Source organism: Lycium ferocissimum, chromosome 5, assembly GCF_029784015.1.
Source record: "Lycium ferocissimum isolate CSIRO_LF1 chromosome 5, AGI_CSIRO_Lferr_CH_V1, whole genome shotgun sequence".
Taxonomy (NCBI): Eukaryota; Viridiplantae; Streptophyta; class Magnoliopsida; order Solanales; family Solanaceae; genus Lycium; species Lycium ferocissimum.
The window spans coordinates 12,338,371-12,359,930 of record NC_081346.1 but is presented as its reverse complement, the minus strand read 5'-3'; the positions used below and the strand labels follow the sequence as shown (position 1 = coordinate 12,359,930).

General features: G+C 36.4%; 3 protein-coding genes across 4 annotated transcripts; all 3 read right to left on the bottom strand.

The window, feature by feature from the left end:
• Positions 1 to 5,572: 5,572 nt before the first annotated feature.
• Positions 5,573 to 6,648, bottom strand: LOC132056039 (uncharacterized). The gene has a single exon (XM_059448080.1). The coding sequence runs from the start codon at positions 6,481 to 6,483 to the stop codon at positions 5,761 to 5,763; it is 723 nt and encodes a 240-aa protein (XP_059304063.1). The 5' UTR covers positions 6,484 to 6,648; the 3' UTR covers positions 5,573 to 5,760.
• Positions 6,649 to 7,374: 726 nt separating this feature from the next.
• On the bottom strand, positions 7,375 to 13,235 carry LOC132056036 (MA3 DOMAIN-CONTAINING TRANSLATION REGULATORY FACTOR 1-like). Of its 2 annotated transcripts, XM_059448077.1 has the most exons (4): positions 13,043 to 13,235; positions 12,288 to 12,547; positions 10,434 to 10,528; positions 7,375 to 9,448 (listed from the first exon to the last, which is right to left on the bottom strand). In XM_059448077.1, exons 2-4 carry the CDS (start codon positions 12,535 to 12,537, stop codon positions 7,652 to 7,654), a joined length of 2,142 nt encoding a protein of 713 aa, XP_059304060.1. In that variant the 5' UTR covers positions 12,538 to 12,547; positions 13,043 to 13,235; the 3' UTR covers positions 7,375 to 7,651. The 2 variants fall into 2 exon arrangements, with proteins under 2 accessions (XP_059304060.1, XP_059304061.1); XM_059448078.1 differs by lacking the exons at positions 10,434 to 10,528; positions 13,043 to 13,235 and having other exon boundaries at positions 12,288 to 12,469.
• Positions 13,236 to 14,513: 1,278 nt separating this feature from the next.
• LOC132056037 (MA3 DOMAIN-CONTAINING TRANSLATION REGULATORY FACTOR 1-like) lies at positions 14,514 to 20,011 on the bottom strand. Its single transcript, XM_059448079.1, has 4 exons — positions 19,756 to 20,011; positions 19,421 to 19,674; positions 17,491 to 17,585; positions 14,514 to 16,593 (listed from the first exon to the last, which is right to left on the bottom strand). Exons 2-4 carry the CDS (start codon positions 19,662 to 19,664, stop codon positions 14,797 to 14,799), a joined length of 2,136 nt encoding a protein of 711 aa, XP_059304062.1. The 5' UTR covers positions 19,665 to 19,674; positions 19,756 to 20,011; the 3' UTR covers positions 14,514 to 14,796.
• Positions 20,012 to 21,560: the final 1,549 nt, after the last annotated feature.

Genomic DNA, 21,560 nt, shown 5'->3' with positions numbered 1-21,560 from the left:
TTCTTCCTTTTTCTTCCACCATGTTAATGGCCCTCCCATTTTCTTCCACCATTTCATATATTAAATACATATGTATCACTATAAATAGAGGCATAAATTTTCATATGAAATACACTTGGAACACATTTTGGAAGAATAGTAAAAATCTCTCCTCTTTTGTCATTCTATTTCTATGGTTTTCATCCATTAATATTGTGACTCTTTTAGCTTCATTTTATAACACGTTATCAGCACGAGACTCTAACCAAAAGGATAACTATGAATAATATCACGGCTTGAACGTGAATTATTTAGCACTAGCCACAATTAATAAGTTAGTTTTTTTGTTTCACGTTGACTCCGTACTACTACTTTGATGATAGGTATGTTTTCTTTAAAGCATTGATGGTATTTGTCTCTCAAATCTTATGGAAGAAAAGAAAATTGAATCGGTTAGATTTCTTTCAAATGGCTATAGCCTTCTTTAATTTCACACGGCTTAAGCACTTATTCCGGAATATTTGAAGAAAGGAAAATAAGAGTTTCCTTCTACAAGATGTATTACTTAGCCAAAGAAGTTGGCGTTACAATTTTCTTTCAATAGTGACAAAGTAAGTATCATGCTTTTATCGACGGTAAGTAGTATTCATTATCTGCCTTTGAAAAGGTATTAGAGTTTTATCTTGACTTTTGATAGTTTATCAATGTTGGCGGAGAAATAGTTCTCCATGTTTTTGGATCCATATATGGATTTTACCGTTGAAGGTTAATTTTTAATTCGGGTATGCAATATTTTAAATTATTTAATTCATGCTTTCACATGATAAGGAAACAAAGTATATATGGCTATCGCGAGTTTGCTACTAATGGTACAACTCGTTGGGTTTGTTTGATTTATGAGAACCTAATTGGTTTGGATCATTTATGCCTCAAATTTGTTCTGAAGAATAATAATGTTAACGGGGATTATAATATTAATTTCGTATCCCTTAATGGCTAAATGATAATTGGCAAGAAATATTTAGTCACGAAGTGACAATATTTTTATGTATTGTGTGGCTACAATTGACGACGTGCTAGAGAAAAATATTCTCTAAATTATATGTATGCCTCGATTTGCTCCTGAAGTAGCAATATCTTAAAAGAAATTCTAAGCTATCACAATTTGATATGCTTAAGGCTAACGCGTTTGATTGTGTTCCATTTTTTAAGAATGAGAACTTTTGATATAAGCTATAAATATAGATCCATTCACGAAGTGAATGTGATAATATGTAGTAAAGCCTATAAATATAAACGTGCATTTGATTGTGAAAATATCATGATCCATCTAAGAGGTAGAATAATTGAGAAGAAATATTGAATATTATATGCTTTACTCCCGAAGTGGTAAAACTTGAAACTTTACTCCCGAAAAAAAAAAACTGCGAAACTTTACTCTGACAGAAAGAATTACCAAAATATACGAGAAATACTCAAGCAATGTATTCTTGTGTTTGAGCAAAATAACGAGCTATTGATGAGCGTTGTATTTCAAGCACATTTAAATAATCGAGTTTCATTCCTAGAAGTGAATGAACTAATACCACAACTTGTCTCCACGGAGAGATAAAAATACAAGGAATATACATGTTATTTTGGTGGTATGAAATTAAGACATAACAACACGTACTGTCGTACGCAAAAACATCTTAAATAATTTTATCAAAATATCATTCTAAGGAAAAGGGGGAGCGAGTAGATTGGTTCTTGCTATAACCACATTAATACATTATTGGTTAGTTTTATTGATTTCCTCGAAGGAAATAACAATTAATGTATTTTCCCCTGAAGGAATTAATAACTATATGGTTGCCTCTTTGATACAAAATGATCAGATGTTAATGATGAATCTCCCTGAAGGAGATGTTTAAAATATTGAAGTTTAGAATTCAATATTTATTTCGTAACCGTAGTGTCGAAATTTACTTTCATGGTACCAAAAGTATTTAAGAAATATTTGGTAATAGAAATTAATGATCAAAGGACCAAGCTAATTATTTAACGAAGTATCATGACACTAGTGTCCAAATAATATACGATCATGATAAATAAATTGAAGTCTCTTGAAGATGTTATATATGATAATACCATTCATCGTAGATCGTAATTGGTACGATCGGAACAACGTAGTAGACAAGTTTACTAACAATAAAAATGGTTATCATATTGAAACTACAAATGATCGGAATATTAAATATCTTCAAGTTACTACGGGTAAGAAATACACGGAAATTTTTAATGATGGCTTACCACGATAAACTAAAGTTTATTGATATATAATTTCATGCAATAGTAAACCGAAGTTTATTAAAAGAAATAGCACTCTTCATAGTAAACTTGAAGTTTTGTATAATTTTTTTGACAAGACCATTTTGACTGTATTTAAATCATGAAATTGGTATTAAAAACATATTGAAGCTAAGATTCTTAAGAATTTGAGTTGACTCTAAGTTGATTACAGCAAAAAGAATTCAAAATTAAAAATATAAAAGGTGAATGTGGTCATGTGATGTCTTGAATAGATGCTTCTATGAGACGGTCGCATGTATGTGTTTTGTCTCTTGACATTTTTCTCTCAAAATGATTGATTGGAAGCACCAATATGTAATCAAGACAATCATCTTGATAATGTCGGTTTATATCTAAGTTGGTTTGGCACTAGATGCCTCCATGTCTGACTAAACCATTGCTTGTAAATCGAGTTTCGTATGTTGGTACGAGATATGATATATTGCATACAACAAACTTGTATGCTTAATCAATAGAATTTTGATAGAATAAAAAATATTTTTATGCGGGAACTAGATATTTACATCTTTTAGCATTTGATGTGCGGTACATGATTAATGGATATACCTGATGCACACGGATGGATTTTCCTAAAGAAAAATGCGGGACATATGTCACTAAAATAAAGGGAGAGAATAAGTGTGAATTATCGTTTTTCAAATCTGAAGCATTGCGATGGCAAAATGCTTTAATGAAAATATAACATCTGGAGCATGGCTAACAGTTCCAAATATAATAATCCAGGAGCAAATGATCATAATCAAAAATGACATAACACTTCATAAACCTTATGAGAAGGAAGAAAATAATGAAGTGATGAGAAAGTTATGTCGTGCGAACCGATACAAAATGATATTTGTCTCGATATCTTTGATACAATATAGCAATATTGTATAAGATTGTGAGGATCGAGTTACACTCTTAAAATGGTAGAAATAATTACCAAGTAAATGATGCATCTTGGTAAACGTAATGTTTCTTCAAACATCGAGAAAATGTCACATTATTTATCCGATGGATCGACCTACGTGGCTTACTTGATGAAATTTAGATGAAAATTCTCGAAGGATATAAAATGCGAAGCATTTGGTTTTAAAGTCTCGGGAAATGTATTCGATACAAAGCATTATATGGTTTGAATCGTACGTGGTATAATCCCAATTGAAGGATATACAAATGATGCCATTTGTCCATGTGTTTTTATTAAGAAAACAAAATCGGGTTCCTCTTGGTTATGTTGAAGACATAAATCTCATTGGAACTGGCGATTGAATATTTGAAGGAAGAATTTGAGATTAAAGATCTCGGAAAGATAAAACTCGTCTTGGTCCGTAAATTGAACATTTCACAAAAAGGGATCTTTATCCATCAACTGGGCCTATATAGCAGAAAGTTTTAAAACGATTTTACATGGACAATGCGCATCCTTTAATACTCCAATGATTGTTCGCTCACTTGAAGTGAGTAAAGATCCGTTACCTCGAAGAAAATCAAGAAGTATTATATCTTTGGTGCACTTATGTATCTTGCTTGCAAGACTCCGACATACATTCTCTCTCAGCAAGATATAATCACTAAAATTAGTTAAAGCAAGCGATATATTTTTTTCCATTTATACTAACAAAGGTAGTAAATCTTTACCGGAGTTATTTATCCGATCCACATAAAGCTCGAGTTTACAAAGAGTATTCAATTATATCCCCGGGTGACACAATCATCTTTTTTTTTTTCGAGATAATTTTCCGAGTTAGATGTGTGTGGTTGAGATTATACATCAGAGAAAGATGTGGCTTGAAGTGTGATACGAAAATACCCACGGTATTATATAGCATATAGCAATTAAAGGGAGGATTTATAAAAGGAGATAAACGAAGCACATTTCAAAGTTATTTTTCACGATCTCGAAGAATGGTGATATTGATGTGCAAAAATTGATCAAATGTTCAAGAATCTTTCAATATTCTTGAGAAGATGATATTTAAGATTCTCGAAGACTCGACATCATCTTGGTCTTCGTCGGGGGAAAAACGCGTTGTACTTTCTTTTCCCTTAATCAAGTTTTTGTATATTGGGTTTTTTTGGTAAGGTTTTTAATAGACAAATGATACGTGTACTCTTTTCCTTCATTGAGGCTTTTTCCCCGCAAGGTTTTTAAATAAGGTTTTTAACGATGCACATCATCTATGGACATGTAGTGTTTTTGGATGTCCATTTCCAAATATATATGCTCCACCATGTTAGTCCACCATAACTCTTCCACCATTTCATATATTAAATACATATGTATCACTATAAATAGTAAATTTTCATATGAAATACACTTGCAACACATTTTGGAAGAATAGTAAAAATCTCTCCTCTTTTAATATTTCTATGGTTTTCAAAAACTCTTTAGCTTCATTTTATAACAATAACAAGTTAAACTACTACATTATTAATGAAATAAACTCTATATGCTCTTACTTTACATTATTAAACTCTCTATGCTCTTACTTTACATTATTTATATCCAATTGTTAATGGCTTTTAGGTTGGAAGTTGATGCAATCCACATGACTTGTTCACTTTGTATATTATATTGTTGTGTTGTGTGTATCCGTGAGAAGCTGGACCTGCCTTTTTTATCTTTTTGGGAAAAATGGCTTGAACGCATTGTCCCCATCACCTACTGAATCCAAAATGTCCTCACATATTTGTTGTAGTAGTGGTCCCTTTGAACTTTATTCATTCCCTATCCGTGACCCAACGAATTTAACTTTTTCTACTACGCAAAAAGAGGAGGTCGTTAATTTGTTGAACATACATGTCTCCTCCACATATTAAAAAGGCATGCAATTGGACCATCCTCTGTCTTCTTTACAACTATTGGTTTCATTCAAGAATGTGACGACATTTCAAGTTTTATTTTAAACTTTTGCATGGTTAATATACTTGTTAAGTTAATAAATTTAAGCCTTTACAGATTAGGTAGCACAGATGGTATTCATTCAAATGAATACTTGAAGAAAGTGAGAGCAAATATAATGAAGAGAAGCTGAATTCAAGTAAAAGAGAGTAAGAGTTCTTATGTCTCATGTCATACTTTTCTCTCTTAGTAGAAGTGTGAATTTTTAGATCAAGTGATTTAGAATAAGTCATGTTAAAAAGTAAAATAAAAACAATTATACTTAAAAGATGACCATTTTCAAATACAAAAAACTTATTTCAAATGCAAAGAGATAAACCAAATTCTACTTATAAGCTTAACCGAACACTCTCTTAAAAAAAAAAAGTTCCACGTCAAATGAATCAGAGTGTAATTTCTATTGTTTACATTGTCTCTTTTCCAACATTCAAATAAACTATAAGGAAATCTGAGATAAATAAAAGAATTACTTAACATGTAACGTAAAAAACCAAATTAAAAACCTAATGAAGATAACACCACAATAATTAAATTATTTTCCTTTTCTACTTCTTCTTCCTAAAAACCACTTCCGTATCCAATCCAAATCCATCAATTTGCCTCACCTCAACCAACTCAGACACCTTAAACAATTCCTTAAGTGGCCCAATACTATACAAATCATTAGCCGAATACTTATCAGTCCGTCCAGATAACGACACGTGTAAAACACAAATCCCACCAGGCTTTAACGTCCGTTCGATCTCTCCAACAAACTTCAACGGATAAAGCGCATGATCAAACACATTAGAAAACTCAAAGTCAAAACTCCGATCATCAAACGGCTGATAATGAAAATCACCTTTAATAACTAACGGTGGATAAGGCACTAAATCAATACCAACTGAATCATTAACTCCGACCCGTTTTAACGCTTCTACTTCTTGCCCGACCCGAGCACCAACACAGAGTGCTTTTGAATGGTTGTTCAAGAAACCTCTAAGCTTTAAGTTTTCAAAGAATTTGGAAAAGACTTGGACTTTACGGGTCCAGTCTCGGGTTGTCCAGATTTTTCGGAGTTTGGGGTTGAGGGTTTTGTTGAGCTGGAGGTTTATATATGCATTGTATGATGAGTAACCGGGTCGGATTTTGAGGTCCGGGGGGAGAATGGTGGGTTTAGTGTGACGTGGGGTTTGTAAAGAGAGGAATGTTAAGAAGGAAAGTGAGAGAAAGAGAGAAAGGATGAAGGGTTTGAGAGTGAAGGGTAAGTTTTGGAGATTTATCTTCATGCTTGCATTTGCATGGGACGGGAAAATGGATATATATGTATCTTCTACACGTAGAAACTGGGTTTCTTGTTTTGAAGTTTGAAGACAGAAGGTTTGTTTATGGGGAATTGGTTACATAATGTGGATGGGTATGTGCAAAATTCTCTCTCTATTTTTTTTTTTTTGGGTGAGTAGTGTTAAGGGAGGATGACTGCGTGAAACAAGAAAAGAAAAGCATAGAATTACTATTGGAATAAGGTGCTTTATATATGAAGCTCGTTATTTTTGGGTTCGGATCCCTGTGGCTGTGTCCTGTGTATATACAAAACCAGTTTTACTACTACCTCTCTCCATTTTTACTTGTCCATTTTTAATTTTGTATGTTTGCCCCTTAAGAATTAATAAGTGAAACACATACGTACAAGAAATCTGTCCACAAAACAAGAAATAAAATTCCCACATTGTAATTTCCTCCCCTTTTCCCCTTCCCCTACCCCCATTGTAATAAAAAACAATTTTAAAAAATAAAATAAAATAAAGATAAAAAAGAGGTCATATAAATAACTTTTACCTCTCCCCTACCCGTATCTCAGATTAAAAAAGGCGCGGTCATACAACTACAACTACAACTACAAACAATTCTCTTTTTTTATGTTGCCCTCATAATATATCCACAAGGCACGAGTGCACCCGCCAGAATTGTAATTATCAACACACTTTGCGGGTGCGTGTTGGGGTGGGTACTGATTGTTCCTCTATTTGTTCTGCTCCCTTTTCTCTTAAGAGGAAGTAATTCCTACCGTGTAGGACTTCCAAAATGTGGATTTAACCTTTAAAAGCTCACACAATCGACTCCTATATCTCTCTAAAGTATCATCAAGAAATGGCACAAGGCAAGCCAACAATGTAGAATTGATCGAAATGATTAAACTCAGAAAATGTAGGATTATTGATAATGATCTGTACTAACTCATTATGGAAGACTAAGGGTAATGCAGTACGCATTTGCCACTACACTAGATGAACACGAGGGGCCTAATTTTTACATCAAAAGATATCCATCATACAAGAAACTTAAAAAGAAAGAGGAACTAGGAAGGACTGGTCCGTGTCCATCCACCACTCCCAATAAAACGGACTTGGAGAAGGCAAGAACGAACAACATACAGAGATGCAACAAGCTAATATATTAAGATGCATCAGAACACCCAAAAGACGGTAACAGCCAGCCTCTTTCTTTGGCATGCTCCAAATAAAACGTGAATTTATCCTTTGCATTCGGAATGTCAAGAGCCAGATCTTCAAGCCCATCCTTGATCCTCCCAAAGCCTTTAGTCATCTGGTTGATGGTGATAAGCCCCTCGTTAAAGCACTCTTGCAGCAAATCCAGCATCCTGTCATTCTTCTTCTCCATTGCCATAACCAAAGCTTTCTTCACCACCTCATGATTGAAGAATGGCATTCCGAGATCTCTTATGCACTGGCAAGCTTCACTGAGAACACCACTACTTTCAAATTCCTCAAGGAGTTTCTGTATCTTATCCTTTGCATCCTCCACAGCCCAGCCAGTTCCGCCACCCCAACACCTCAGTATCCTTTCTCCAGCATGCCGTGCATGTAGAAGTGATTGAGCCGTACAAATGGTCTCCGTTCCACTGCTGCAATTTGGTGGCAGCTTGTTCGATATCTCCTCCAAATTCAGTGGAGCAAGGACGTCATCTATTACAGCCCTTGCAAGGAAAAGAGCAAGTTCATTGGAAGCATCTAAAATGTCGAGTGCTGTATCTTCTGAAGATTCCAGTAGCATCACAAATCCATTCACTATATCTTCAGTTGAAAAAATCTCAATATGAAGTGCAGAAAGCAAAACAGATGCCATTTCCTTTTCCTTGTTTTTCCTGTCCATGGCAAGGGTGATTAGCTTCTTTAGGAAAATGGGGTTAAACTCTGGTTGCCCCAAATCTTCCAGACTCTGGATTAGTTCTGGAATGTCATCCGAGAGAAAATATTCGTGGATTATGCTAACTATTTGTTTCTTGTATTGCTTCAAGTTTTCATCATCTGGACCATTCGCTTGCCCATCTTCCCCTGAGGCTTTCAAAGAAGACGCGTCAAGCCATCCCTCAGAGATTGCACGAGGAACAATTGACTGGAATGACGTTTTTGCAGAAGGAATATCCAGAGAAAGATCATCAATACTCTCAGTCATCCTAGAAAAACCCTTCACCATTTGACTGGAACTTATAAGACCCTCTTCTGCAGCCTCCTTTAAAAGTTTCATAATAAGTGGTTCAGCAGACCGCATTTCCATGGCTAAAACTAAAGCTCTCTTGACGACTTCATGATAAAAAAAAGGAACTTCCAACTGTCTTATGCATCTGCAGGCCTCAGCAGTATCTCCACTCTCAACATATTCCCTCAACAGATCAGCAATCCTTTTCTTGACTTCCTCAACAGTGAATTGGGTACTGCCACCCCAGCGCTTCTCAACAAGTTCTGCATGGTGTGGAGCTGAGAGATAGCTCTTCTCAGCAGTTTGCAACACCTTAAACCCATTGGAGGATTCCGGTAGCATTTTTCTGACTCTAGCAATAAAAGCTGGTGGAAGAATGTCATCAACCACGGCACGTGCGATGAATAAAGCAAGGATATCAACAGTATCTGGTATGTCCACTGCCAAGTCATCAGCAGATTCCACAAGCATGTAAAACCCCTGACTAATCTGGGTAGGGTTGATGACATCGGCATAAAGAGCAGAAAGAAGAACTGAAGTCATTTCTTTCTCCTTGTCATGCCTATCCATTGCCATAGAAACAAGCCTCTTAATAATATATGGATGGTACTCAGTCGACCCTAATTCCTTGAGATCAGATGCAGCCACTTCCACGTCAGCAGTGCTGAAGTATTCCTCTATAATTGATACTACAGATTTCTTGTAATCATCTAATGGATCAGAGACAGCAGTCCCTACAAGCTTATATGGCTCCTGTTCATATAGAGTAAAGGTGGAGACAGCATTAATATAAATCCCTGATGAAAAATTACTGAGGAGGCATCCTACTACACTGATTAATCCAGCAATTACAGTAAAACAGACTAGACCAGGAATCAATCGCTTCATACAAAATGGAATTGCCAGATGGAAAATAAAAAATCACCTTAAACAAGGATATGTACTTTGTGTCCTCTCTTCCCTTCATATGGCATTATAACTCCAAGGATTTAAAGTTAAAATACTGCTCAAAACCAGTAATATTTCTTTTGATGACCACTGCTCACTACCATTAAAAATTGATTTAAACTGCCATAAAGGAAAATGTTGACTATATATACTTCAAGGGAACAATTAGACCCTATGGCTTAGCGGTCAAGTAGGTTCCCCAGTGGAAAATGTGATTCTATCATTAGGATTCACAATTCTTTGGTATTATTTACTTATCAGAGACATATGTAAATAGGCAGAGAAGAAAGAAAATAAATTAATGATGGTGCATCAGGTATACATTACAAAGCACTTAGAAAAATAACTTTGCAAGGCAGAAATATACAATCCTTATGTCCCTTCACTTTTACCCTTATCTACAATCACGATATTTAGACTAAAATTTTTTGTTCTTCGCATTATTCTTTCTCATCGCTGATTCCCTCCCCTCCTTTTCAATTCCTGTTTTTTAAATTCTAATCCGCAAATGCAGAGCGATATATATTTTAAGAGTTTTAGAACTTGAGGGATGGTTGTAGTCTATTGTACAATTAATATTACCAAGAAAATATTTTAGTACTCCAATAAAGAATAATGTCACGTGCAATATAACCAAAGTAACTTATTTCACCTAAGTATACAGTCTCAAAAAACAACACACCCAGTGGGATCTGGGCAGGGTGGGGTGTATGCAGACCTTGCCCCTTCCTTTGTTGGGTAGAGAGGCTGTTCCTAAGAAGTATACAGTTGAATAAGTCGAAGGACTTACCTCACCACTATCATAGTTGGGATCTTTTCTATCAAGATGAGATTCAACATCAGTATCGAGCAGTTTTCCCCAAGTGCCTTTACCACCAGCACCATCTGTTTCTCACCATCAAATAAAGACAAGAGAAGCCTTCAGTATATGGACAGAAAAAGAAAATTTTCTTGAGAAAAGCATACAAGCTGCATGCTTCCGCATTTGAGAACACTGATGAAGTATGCAAGAGACATGGATGCCATTAGTCAGTTTCCAGGCTTCTATTATTGTAAAATGAACAGGTAAGGATTCAGGAGGATGTGGCAAGACTAGGAAGATTACCAAAGCCTAGGCTAGTAACTAACAAGTCTCTCAGCAAGAGCTGTGCATTTGTCAACCAACATGAGAGAGAGAGAGAGAGAGAGAGAGAGATTGGGAAAGAGATGGAGAGAACCACAACGGAAAAAACTCATGCACCTGAAAAACCTAATGTCAGAAAAATGCATGGACTATTTCTCATGTACCCTGATGTCTACTAACAAACTTCAGCTCCGATTAGTTAGATCTTTGCGTGATGAACATGAACAAAATTTTGGCATCAACAGTACACACTGTTCACATATCCACGAAAATTCATAAAAGGTGTCCCCACCCCTTCAAAAGTATACGCACTCCGTCTGCCCTACTTTATTTCAACACCATTTGGCTCAGCAAAGGTGAAACAGCTCTACTTCCCTTCTCCCCCACGTGCCCCAGGCATTCCACCCATTTACAAGTAATTAACTTGATATGTGTATTATATCAGTAATAAAAGAAAGAGTTGAAGGACTAACTGAAACTTAACAAGATAAAGGAAAACATCACCTCAAGTTCTAAAAATGAGTTGTTAAATGAATTAAAACCCTTGAAACTCGTGAAAATCGTATTGTTATTGCTAGTGCGACAACAACATACAGGGTCTGGGGAGAGTAGATTGTACGCAGACCTTATTCCTACCTCATGGAGGTAGAAAGGCTGTTTCCAAAAGACCCTCGGCTCAAGTAACACATATCAAAGCAGATTATTCCTAATGCAATGGTGTCGAAATACATTGGAGATGTTTTGAGCTTAGCTAAATAAGAAAAACTACTCAGCATTTTCTAAATCTCGGCTTGAATATGAACCTTGATCTCCAAGTAATTTTCCACTTCATTGATCCCTGCCCTACTCTTGAGCCAATTAGTACTCTCCTGAATTATTGATATTGTGTGGAGTACAATATAGGAGTTTACCGGGAACATATGCAGAACAGAGCATGAGTTCAACAACTGAACTCAGCATTTTTGACATGAAATGAAAATAAATACAATGGGAAAAGTCACTAAAATTTCATCAAATATTGAACTTTGAATTTTTACAATGCAATGGGTTAAGTGGTTAAACCATACAGGTTGAAATCATCAAATATAAATCTGAAATCAACCTCTCACCAGAAACTCTTGGAGTATTCACACAACATGAAAAACAAGTGTTGCCTTAAGCACAATTCTCTGCACTGTGGCCTCCTTTTTAACTATAATGGCCTAGCCCACACATGATTGTTTTAAACCTAAGAGCAAATTAAGTCCTTACAAAGTACATCAATCCACAAATAATTGACAAAAGTTCAAATTTTCCGTATGCCTCCCTACAATGGCATTTCTACTTCTACTATTTATTGTAAATTTTAATCAGTTAAAAAAAAAAAAACTTCTTTCATCTTAAGCTCAATAAGAACACCGGGATGTAGTCTGTTGATTGGACATTAAAAAGATAGTCCCTGATACCGAAGCCAACAATTCAATACAAAAACATAAGAAGAACTAAAACATCATCATGATTCATCCAAAAAGTAATACTGACCCTTCTTAACCCGGATATGTTTCCCTGAGTGTGTACGTCGAACATGTCTCACAGCAATCCCAGCCGTGGATGCCTTCCCACCGCCCGGTGCCTTCACGCGATGTTCCGACATGAGAACTGACGAGGATTTAGCACGTGGAGATTTCAGTGTGGGAGACTTGGGAGATGATGATAGAACTTCCACATTCTGCTCTTGAATATCCAACATCTCCCTTTGTTCCTCAGTCAGCAATCCCTCACTTGACGCCATTTCACAGAACCTAAACACATCAAACCATCAACTCTCCGCTTTATTTAAACGACACAAATACTCCCTCCATCCATTTTTACTTGTTCTCTGTACTCCATTTTTACTTGTCCAGTTTGGAAAACCAATACATAATTTATCATTCCATCAATCATTAGATGACTTAGTAATAAGGAGTGCTATAGTAAAATTTTCTTTCTATGTATAGCTCGTATGCCAAGTCAATACAGGACACTAAAAATGGACGGAAGTGTCTCGATTTTAATTTATTTGTTTGGTTTTTACTTGCACAAAGTTTAAGAAAGTAAAAAAAAAGAAAAAAAAACTTTGAATCTCCGGCTTTTAAATTAAAATATACGTTGAATGTACCAAAATGTCATTTGATCATGTGATGTTAAAAGGTGTGATGTGGGAAGTTGGAATTATTAAAAGGACTAATAGGGAAAGTAAGACAAAGAGAGAGAGAGAGAGAGAGAGCACTTTTTATATGTCTGTCCTGATTTTTTACCTGTCCGTATAGCGAATGAATTCCTCTGTTCTTGGCTCGGATCCTCCTGAGCCAAGAGAGGATTGATAATCGAGAATCAGATCTTCAAATACTAACAAAAACAAGCTAAAATACAGTGCTGAAACCCTAGATCAGTGATTCACAAGGGAAAAAGATGTGTAAATTATATTTATGAACGAGTGTATGTATAGGTTTTTGTGGATTTAGATTTGATATTTGATTGACAAAGAAAAGTGAGAGAGAGTGGGGTAGTGCGTGTGAGTTGAAATGGATGAGAATGTAAGATTGTTATATAGGGATTAAAGGTACATCTCAGCAACAATGACTCTATCCACGTGGCTTTCTCGCTTAAGCTAAGAGTGACTCTATTTTGTGGAGTTCCATTCAGCGGGGTCCAGTTTAGGGTTTGGATATTGTAAAGTTACATTGATGCCCTCACTTTCAGACAAAAGTTTACGTGCCGAACCAGCTAATTACTTTTTCATTTGAAGGGCCATTTGCACTATAAACACTTTTTAGAGTTGTTTTGTTATACTTTTTCAACATTTGTTAAACTTTAGTTAAATACGAAAAAGAGTCGTGGACATTTACGCATGCTTTATGGTAGCATCATACAACAGCTTTCCTCCCAGGACTTTGTTACTTCTTCATAGTTTGACAACAACTCTCAGTCGTAGCAGTCCATGATCCATGTTTCCTCTCATGCTTTCACAAATTGGCACGACATATAAGCACTCTTGCAACTGAATTCAGTTATCATCCAAACTTTTAAATCACAATTTCTCATTATTCAGTTAACTTTAAAGCAATTCACCTTTATCTGTTTCTTCAACAATATAATGCATGAACTCTTATTAGCGCTCTTGGATTACACCAGAGATCTATCATCGACGTAAAAGAACCGAAAAGAAGTGCGTACCATGGAGACTACTGACTAGGTTTGCAACAATTTCTAAATTGCGGCTGTGTTTTAAACAACTTTCCTAAAAAGTAACCATACTAATGTTATTTCCACCTTTAAAACCTGTCCCCACTAACTAGAAACAATAGTTTTTGAAATCTTTATTTACGAAAATCAAAGTATTCCGTGCAAACTATAAACACCCTAGACATACATTTTCGCAAAAACTAACACTTGTTCTTTCATAAAGCATTGATTTGAATAATTAATTGATTAAAACTGTTGTCACCCATACACAAGCTCCAGACCTTCGGATCTTCCCTCCGTTGTTTACCATGGACTTGATGTCTATTCCTTCAAAATGTGCTTTTAACTGTACATGCTCTCATATATTAACTCTCTTTGTCAATAAAGTATGCTATACATTCAAGATGTGCTTTTAACCGTAAATGCTCTCATATATTAAGACTCTTTCTCAACAAAGTATGCAAGTCAATAATGTAGGTTTGACCCAAAAACAATTAAACTTCAGGAAGTGCAGGATTATGTAAATGATCTGTACTAACATCATTCTGGAAAACAGTCGAGATTAAGGTAACGCAGTCTGTGTTTACCACTACAGCAGAGGAACACGAGAAGCCCCAATTTTTACATCAACAATTATCCATCATTTTAAAAACTTCAAATGAAAGAGGAATCTGAAGGGAGTGGGCAGTCAGTCCATCTCTATTCCCAAGTAAAAGGGCATGAGCTACATCTAGAGAAGTCGACGAAAGGCACGAGCTACATCTAGAGAAGGCGACGACGAACAACATACAGAGATGAAATAAGCTAATGTGTCTGAATCTACTCATCAAGATGCATCTGATAACGCAAAGGACTGTAACAGCCAGCCTCTTTCTTTGGCGTGCTCTACATAAAACGTGAATTTATCCTTTGCATTCGGAATGTCAAGAGCAAGATCATCAAGTCCATCCTTAATCCTGCCAAAGCCTTTAGTCATCTGGTTGATGGTGATAAGCCCCTCGTTAAAGCACTCCTGCAGCAGATCCAGCATCCTATCATTCTTCTTCTCCATTGCCATAACCAAAGCTTTCTTCACTACCTCATGATTGAAGAATGGCATCCCCATATCTCGTATGCATTGGCAAGCTTCACTGATAACACCACCACTTTCAAATTCCTCAAGAAGCTTTTGTATCTTATCCTTTGCATCCTCCACAGCCCAGCCAGTACCACCACCCCAACACCTCAGGATCCTCTCTCCAGCATGGCGTGCAGATAAAAGTGATTGAGCCGCACAGACAGTCTCGGCACCACTGCTGCAATTTGGTGGCAACCTGTTCGTTATCTCCTCCAAATTCAGTGGAGCAAGGACATCATCTATTACAGCCCTAGCAAGGAAAAGAGCTAGTTCATTGGAAGCATCTAAAATGTCAAGTGCTGTATCCTCTGCAGATTCCAGTAGCATCACAAACCCATTGACTATGTCTTCAGTAGAAAAAATCTCAATATGAAGTGCAGAAAGCAAAACAGATGCCATTTCTTTTTCCTTGTTTTTTCTGTCCATGGCAAGGGTTATCAGCTTCTTCAGAAAAATGGGATTATACTCAGGTGCCCCCAAATCTTCCAAACTCCGGATTAGTTCCGGAATGTCATCTGAGAGGAAATATTCATGGATTATATTAACAATTTGTTTTTTGTACTGCTTCACCTTTTCATCATCTGGACCATTTGCTTGCCCATCATCACCGGAGGCTTTCAGAAAAGATGCATCAAGCCATCCCTCAGAGACTGCCCGAGGAACAATTGACTGGAACGACGTTTTTGCAGAAGGAATATCCAGAGAAAGATCATCTATACTCTCAGCCATCCTAGAAAAACCCTTCACCATTTGACTGGAACTTATAAGACCCTCTTCTGCAGCCTCCTTTAGAAGTTTCAGAATAAGTGCTTCAGTAGACTGCTTCTCCATGGCTAAAACTAGAGCTCTCTTGACAACTTCATGATAGAAAAAAGAAACTTCCAATTTTCTTATGCATCTACGGGCCTCAACAGTGTCTCCACTCTCAACATACTCCCTCAATAGATCAGCAATCCTTTTCTTGACTTCCTCAACAGTGAAATGGGTGCTGCCACCCCAGCGCCTCTCAACAAGTTCTGCATGGTGTGGAGCTGAGAGATAGCTCTTCTCGGCAGTTTGCAGCACCTGATGCCCCTTGGAGGATTCTGGGAGCACTTTTCTGGCTCTAGCGATAAAAGCTGGTGGAAGAATGTCATCGACCACAGCCCGTGCAATGAATAAAGCGAGGATATCAACAATATCTGGTATGTCCACGGCCAAGTCATCAGCTGACTCCACAAGCATGAAAAATCCCCGACTAATCTGGGTAGGGTTGATGACATCAGCATAAAGTGCAGAAAGAAGAACAGAAGTCATTTCCTTCTCCTTATCATGCCTATCCATTGACATAGAAACAAGCCTCTTAATAAAATATGGGTGATACTCAGTTGAACCTAATTCCTTGAGATCAGACGTGGCCACCTCAACGTCACCAGTGCTGAAGTATTCCTCAATAATTGATACTACAGATTTCTTGTAATCATCCAGTGGATCGGAGACAGCAGTTACAACAAGCTCATACGGCTCCTGGTCAGTTACAGTCAACGAGGAGGATGAAAACAATAATATAATAACTTTCATGAGAATTACTGAGGCAGTTTCTACAAGACCGACTAATCAAACCGTCATAAAATGAATCAATTGGTTCAAGGAAAAAATGGAGTTAGCAGATGGAAAATTGCAAATTTCCTTAACAAAGGATATTGGATTTTGTGCCATCCCTATCCTTATAATACCTAAGATTTAAAGTCAATACTCCTCAAACCATTAATTTTGTTAACAACCACTGCCCAACCATTAAATTTGATTATATACAATATGAAGACAAATGTGGACTAGTCAAAGAAACAATTGCGGGCGAAAGGCCATGTGTTCGAGTCTTAGCACATTCTCTGTTATATTACTAAACAGAGAAAAAAACTGGACGTCATAACAAATTATTCACCAATAAGGCAGATGTAAACTGACAGGAAAAGAAACTAACCATGGTGCAAAGAATAGATATTGGACAACTTGGGAAAATAACTTTGCATTGCTTTCTGCAGAAATAATATGATTGTTGTGAACACCTTCCCTTTGGCTCTTCTAATATAAATCATGATATTTAGATTGAACATTACTCTCCCTTTGCATTGTTCTTTCTCACCAACGATTCCCTTTACCATTCTTCAAATTGCCTTTTCCCCCATTATAACCCACGATTGTGTAATTCAGACATTAAGCAGGATTTTTTTTTGGGGGGGGGGGGGATTCTGGTATATTGTACAATGTAACATTGCCAAATATGAATTTATTTGATCAATTATTCCAAGTGAGATAAAAGATGAATGATAGTACTCCAATAAAGAATAATGTAACATGGAATATAACCAAATCTAAATTTACTTTATCACCAAGGGCCAGTATAGTTTCTGTAGGACTCACCTCACCACTATCATAGTTGGGATCATTCTTATCGATATGAGATTCACCATCAGTATCCAACCATCTTCCCCAGGTGCCTTTGCCGCCGGCTCCATCTGTTTACAAATGCAGAAAAGTCTTCAGTATATGTGCAGCGAAAGAAATGAAAAAGAAAAACATTTCAAGCTGCATGCTGCTTGCAATTGAGAACACTGAAGGCTATATCACGAGGAAGAAAGAAAACAAAATTATATTAAGGAGGTACACTTGAACTCCAAATAAAAAACAAAAACATGATGGAGATGCCATTAACTCTAATAAATGTAACTTCAGGCTTAATGGAGGGAAAAATAAACAAATCATATCCAAGATCCTAAGTCCTAACAGGCAAAACCAAAATAACAATACAGCTGCACCTGACAAATAATACTTAAGATCGCATTCCCTGGATATTAGCTCTGTTTTAGATTTATCAACCATTTGATGCTTCACAATCAGCTTTGAGACTTCAACAGTTCAACTTCTACAACAACAACAATACATCCAGTGTGATCCCACAAGCCACAAGTGGGGTCTGGGGAGGGTGAGGTATACGCAGACCTTACCCACCTTGTGTGGTAGAGAGGCTGTTTCCGACAGACCCTCGGCTCAACACTAAAATTTCTAATTAGTCTAAAAAAGTTGGGTATTTACCTATTGGCTTTTATCTACCAACGACCATTGGATTTCCACAGCTCATATGCTGATATACTTGACAGACTAATCTTTACAACTTATCAAAATGTAAAGAGATCTACCAAATACTTCTTCCTGAAAACACTCAGTGTTCAGGGCACACGTATTAAAGCTATAACAGCTATATCCTCTTAAATGTGTTTGAATGATTTGCACAGTCAAGAGTCACAGAATTGAATGTAGCCCAAAGTAGTGGTATTGACATCAAAGTATGGAGCCACCGGATTAAGGAGGATATCAAGACATTTCTAATTAAAAATGATAATACTAACAACTACTCAGCAGTGAAGGATACATTCAAACATTTTGAAAGAATGAAGTAGATCGAGAACTCCCGCAGTAAGTCTAAAACTAAAGTTGGAAGAGCTACTCCAGACATACTTCACTCATCATCCAGTTTTATGATAAAAACACCCACTTAAAGAAAGGTACTAATAAAATAAAATGAAAACAATGATATAGTAACTTCCTTTAACAGGAATTATGTCCACAAATAAGAATCAATATTTGATTAATATTCTTTTTTTCTTACTAAATACATAAGAAAAGACTTGACAACCTACTCACTTCGTGATATTGTCTACTATAGTATATATGTGCTTAGTGGGAACTCTTGGAGCATCAAAATAGCATGAGAAAGAAGAGTGGTTTTATACATGTCCTCTGTGCTACAGCATTTCTTCTTCATTTTTTCTCTTTTGGTCACTATTGTTTTAAAACTAAGAACAAACTAAGTTCATCCAGAAAGTACATCAATCCACATAAAACATCTGAAGTAGGTTCATATTAGCCCAATGTCACCATCCAGAAAGGGATTTACAAAGTCATTAACAATTCAATTACTCAAACCAGATTAGAATCACTTCAACAATATAAGTACTCTGTATTTAGCTTAAAAAGAAGCACCAGGATATATTATGCTGATTGGGCATTTACATAAAAGTAGGCCAAAATTTCAGAACCTCAAATACCAAATTGAAACTTGAGAGGAACTGCAATGTCATCATTATTCAGCACAAAACTACTCCCTCCGTCCAAATTTAATAACCTGACAGTTCAGACATCCTACATGACAAGTTTATAACCACAAGATCCGACAACATTTTAGTACATTATACGCATAGGACCATCAGATTCAAGAGTCTCTTTATTTCTTAAAACTCCGTGCCTAATCAGACTAAAACACTTAAATAGGGTCGGAGAGAGTAATACTGACCCTTCTTAACACGGATATGTTTCCCTGAGTGCGTACGTCGTACATGTCTCATGGCAATCCCAGCATTGGATGCCTTTCCACCGCCCGGCGCCTTCACATGATGTTCCGATAAAAGTACAGACGAAGAAGACTTAGCAGCACCACCTGGAGACTTAGGAGAAGATGACAAAATCTCCTCATTCGGCGGTGCAGTTTCAAGCATCTCCCTCTGTCCTTCAGTCAGTAATCCCTCTTTCGACGCCATTTCACACAACCTACACATATCAAACAAAACAATCAACATCCAGTTACAACACAAAATCCCATAATAAAACAAAGTAGTATTTCTTAATTACCTCTCTGCACTGAGTGGCAAACAGTGAAGAGAGCAACCAGTTCGTAACCCTAACCAGCCACTTGGAAACCTCCGAACCAATTCCTCTGTTCTTGGCTCGGATCTCGAGCCAAGAGAGGATGGAAAGAAATAGTGCCAATAGAAATACACTTCAGTGTACTGATGAAACCCTAGATCAAATGGAAAGGGATGTGAAGATGATGATATGTATGAATATATGAATTTGTATGTGTATAGGTTTTGTGGATTTGGATTGAGATTTGCTTGAAAAGGAAAAATAGTGAGAGGAAATGGATGAGAACGAAGAGCATAAATAGGGAGGCTACGGTTACATTTACACGTCAGCTACAAATAACTCTATCCACGTGTCGTTCGTTCGCCTTTCTATTCGCGGAGCTCCATTCAGAGTGGTCGATTAGGGTTTTGGTTATTTTGAAGTTACATTCATACCCCTCACTTGCATATTATTTCTTGGACAAAAGTGCAAATATACCACTCAACTTTGTGATATAGAAGAGATATATCTTTCGTTAAAAAATGTATATATTCCTGCCGCCACACAAATGATGCAAAATATACTCTTTTTGTTGACTCCTCTTTATTTAAATGAACCAGACAAATCATTAGAAAAAAAATATGTCAGCGAAACGGATATATTTGTGCCATTTGTGTAACGGCAGAGGTATATATACACCATTTTTTAACAGAGGGTATATCTGCTTTAAATTGCAAAGTTGAGAGATAAATTTGCAACTTTGGCCTTATTTCTTTATTGCAAGAAGCGACAAATATTTCATGTGCCTACAATTTGGCACGAAGTTTAAGAAAGTAAAGAATTCTTTTGAATCTTGTGATTTTAAATTTGAGATATCTATAATGTATCAAAAAAAAAAATCTTGTGGTCTTAAACATGTGATATGACGGTAGTAGAATCCGAAAGTCAAATGAAATCTTCTTTGATAGCGATTCTTTTGTATATTTTTTAAATATTTTGAATTGTTATTTATCGTGACTTATATTCAAATTATGCAAATTTTGTTTCAAAAAATTTAGAGAATTTATGTTCAAATTTAAGGTCAAAATTAAGAAATTTCAATCTCGATGAGTAAAATATCACACAAATTGATATAAGAGGAGTATCCGTTAATCCTTAGGCAAATAAAAATAAATTACCTAACGTTTTTTCTCTATTGAAATTTGAACCCTAATTTGTCATGACTTTTACCCGACCTTATTAGTAATTGTTATGTCACACCCAGAGGCGAACCCACGTGGTAAGGAGGGAGGGCACGTGCATTTGGTAACTTCGGGAATTTATATATATATATATATGTGATATACCTCGAAAAGTTAGAAATACATGCACATTTCACCGACTAAAGACTATACTTCACAGAGCATATACCTAGGATTGATTCCCAAATAGTGCTAATCATCATCTTTTGCATTGGATATTGTGCTTTTATGTCACGTACCGAACCTGAGCCTGGACGTAACACGGCACTCGGTGCCTGGCTACATGTGACCGAAGCGAACCAACTGGCTGATTGAATCAGCATGTGGTATCATAACATACTGAATGCGGGAAATAAACTAACACATGTTGATATACTGAATGTCTGAATGATATCAATCAAAATACAGAAACGCTAACATAATTCTGAATCATAACTATAGCCAACATAGCTTAACATGAAAAGCTCACGACTTTATAACTGCTATAAAGAGTGTAAATAAATGATAAGGCCCCGAAAGAATTAGGGCTCACCAATCAGCTGATCTTTGGATATGCTATGGAGCATATGC

Bases quoted from the DNA above. Each gene is read 5' to 3' on its own strand.
- LOC132056039 (XM_059448080.1), bottom strand. From the start codon at position 6,483: ATGAAGATAAATCTCCAAAACTTACCCTTCACTCTCAAACCCTTCATC.
- LOC132056036 (XM_059448077.1), bottom strand. From the start codon at position 12,537: ATGGCGTCAAGTGAGGGATTGCTGACTGAGGAACAAAGGGAGATGTTG. The intron at 10,529-12,287 runs GTCAGTATTACT...GGTGAGAAACAG, and splicing joins ACATATCCGGGTTAAGAAGG to ATGGTGCTGGTGGTAAAGGC. The intron at 9,449-10,433 runs GTAAGTCCTTCG...CTATATGAACAG, and splicing joins CCAACTATGATAGTGGTGAG to GAGCCATATAAGCTTGTAGG.
- LOC132056037 (XM_059448079.1), bottom strand. From the start codon at position 19,664: ATGGCGTCGAAAGAGGGATTACTGACTGAAGGACAGAGGGAGATGCTT. The intron at 17,586-19,420 runs GTCAGTATTACT...ATTTGTAAACAG, and splicing joins ACATATCCGTGTTAAGAAGG to ATGGAGCCGGCGGCAAAGGC. The intron at 16,594-17,490 runs GTGAGTCCTACA...GTAACTGACCAG, and splicing joins CCAACTATGATAGTGGTGAG to GAGCCGTATGAGCTTGTTGT.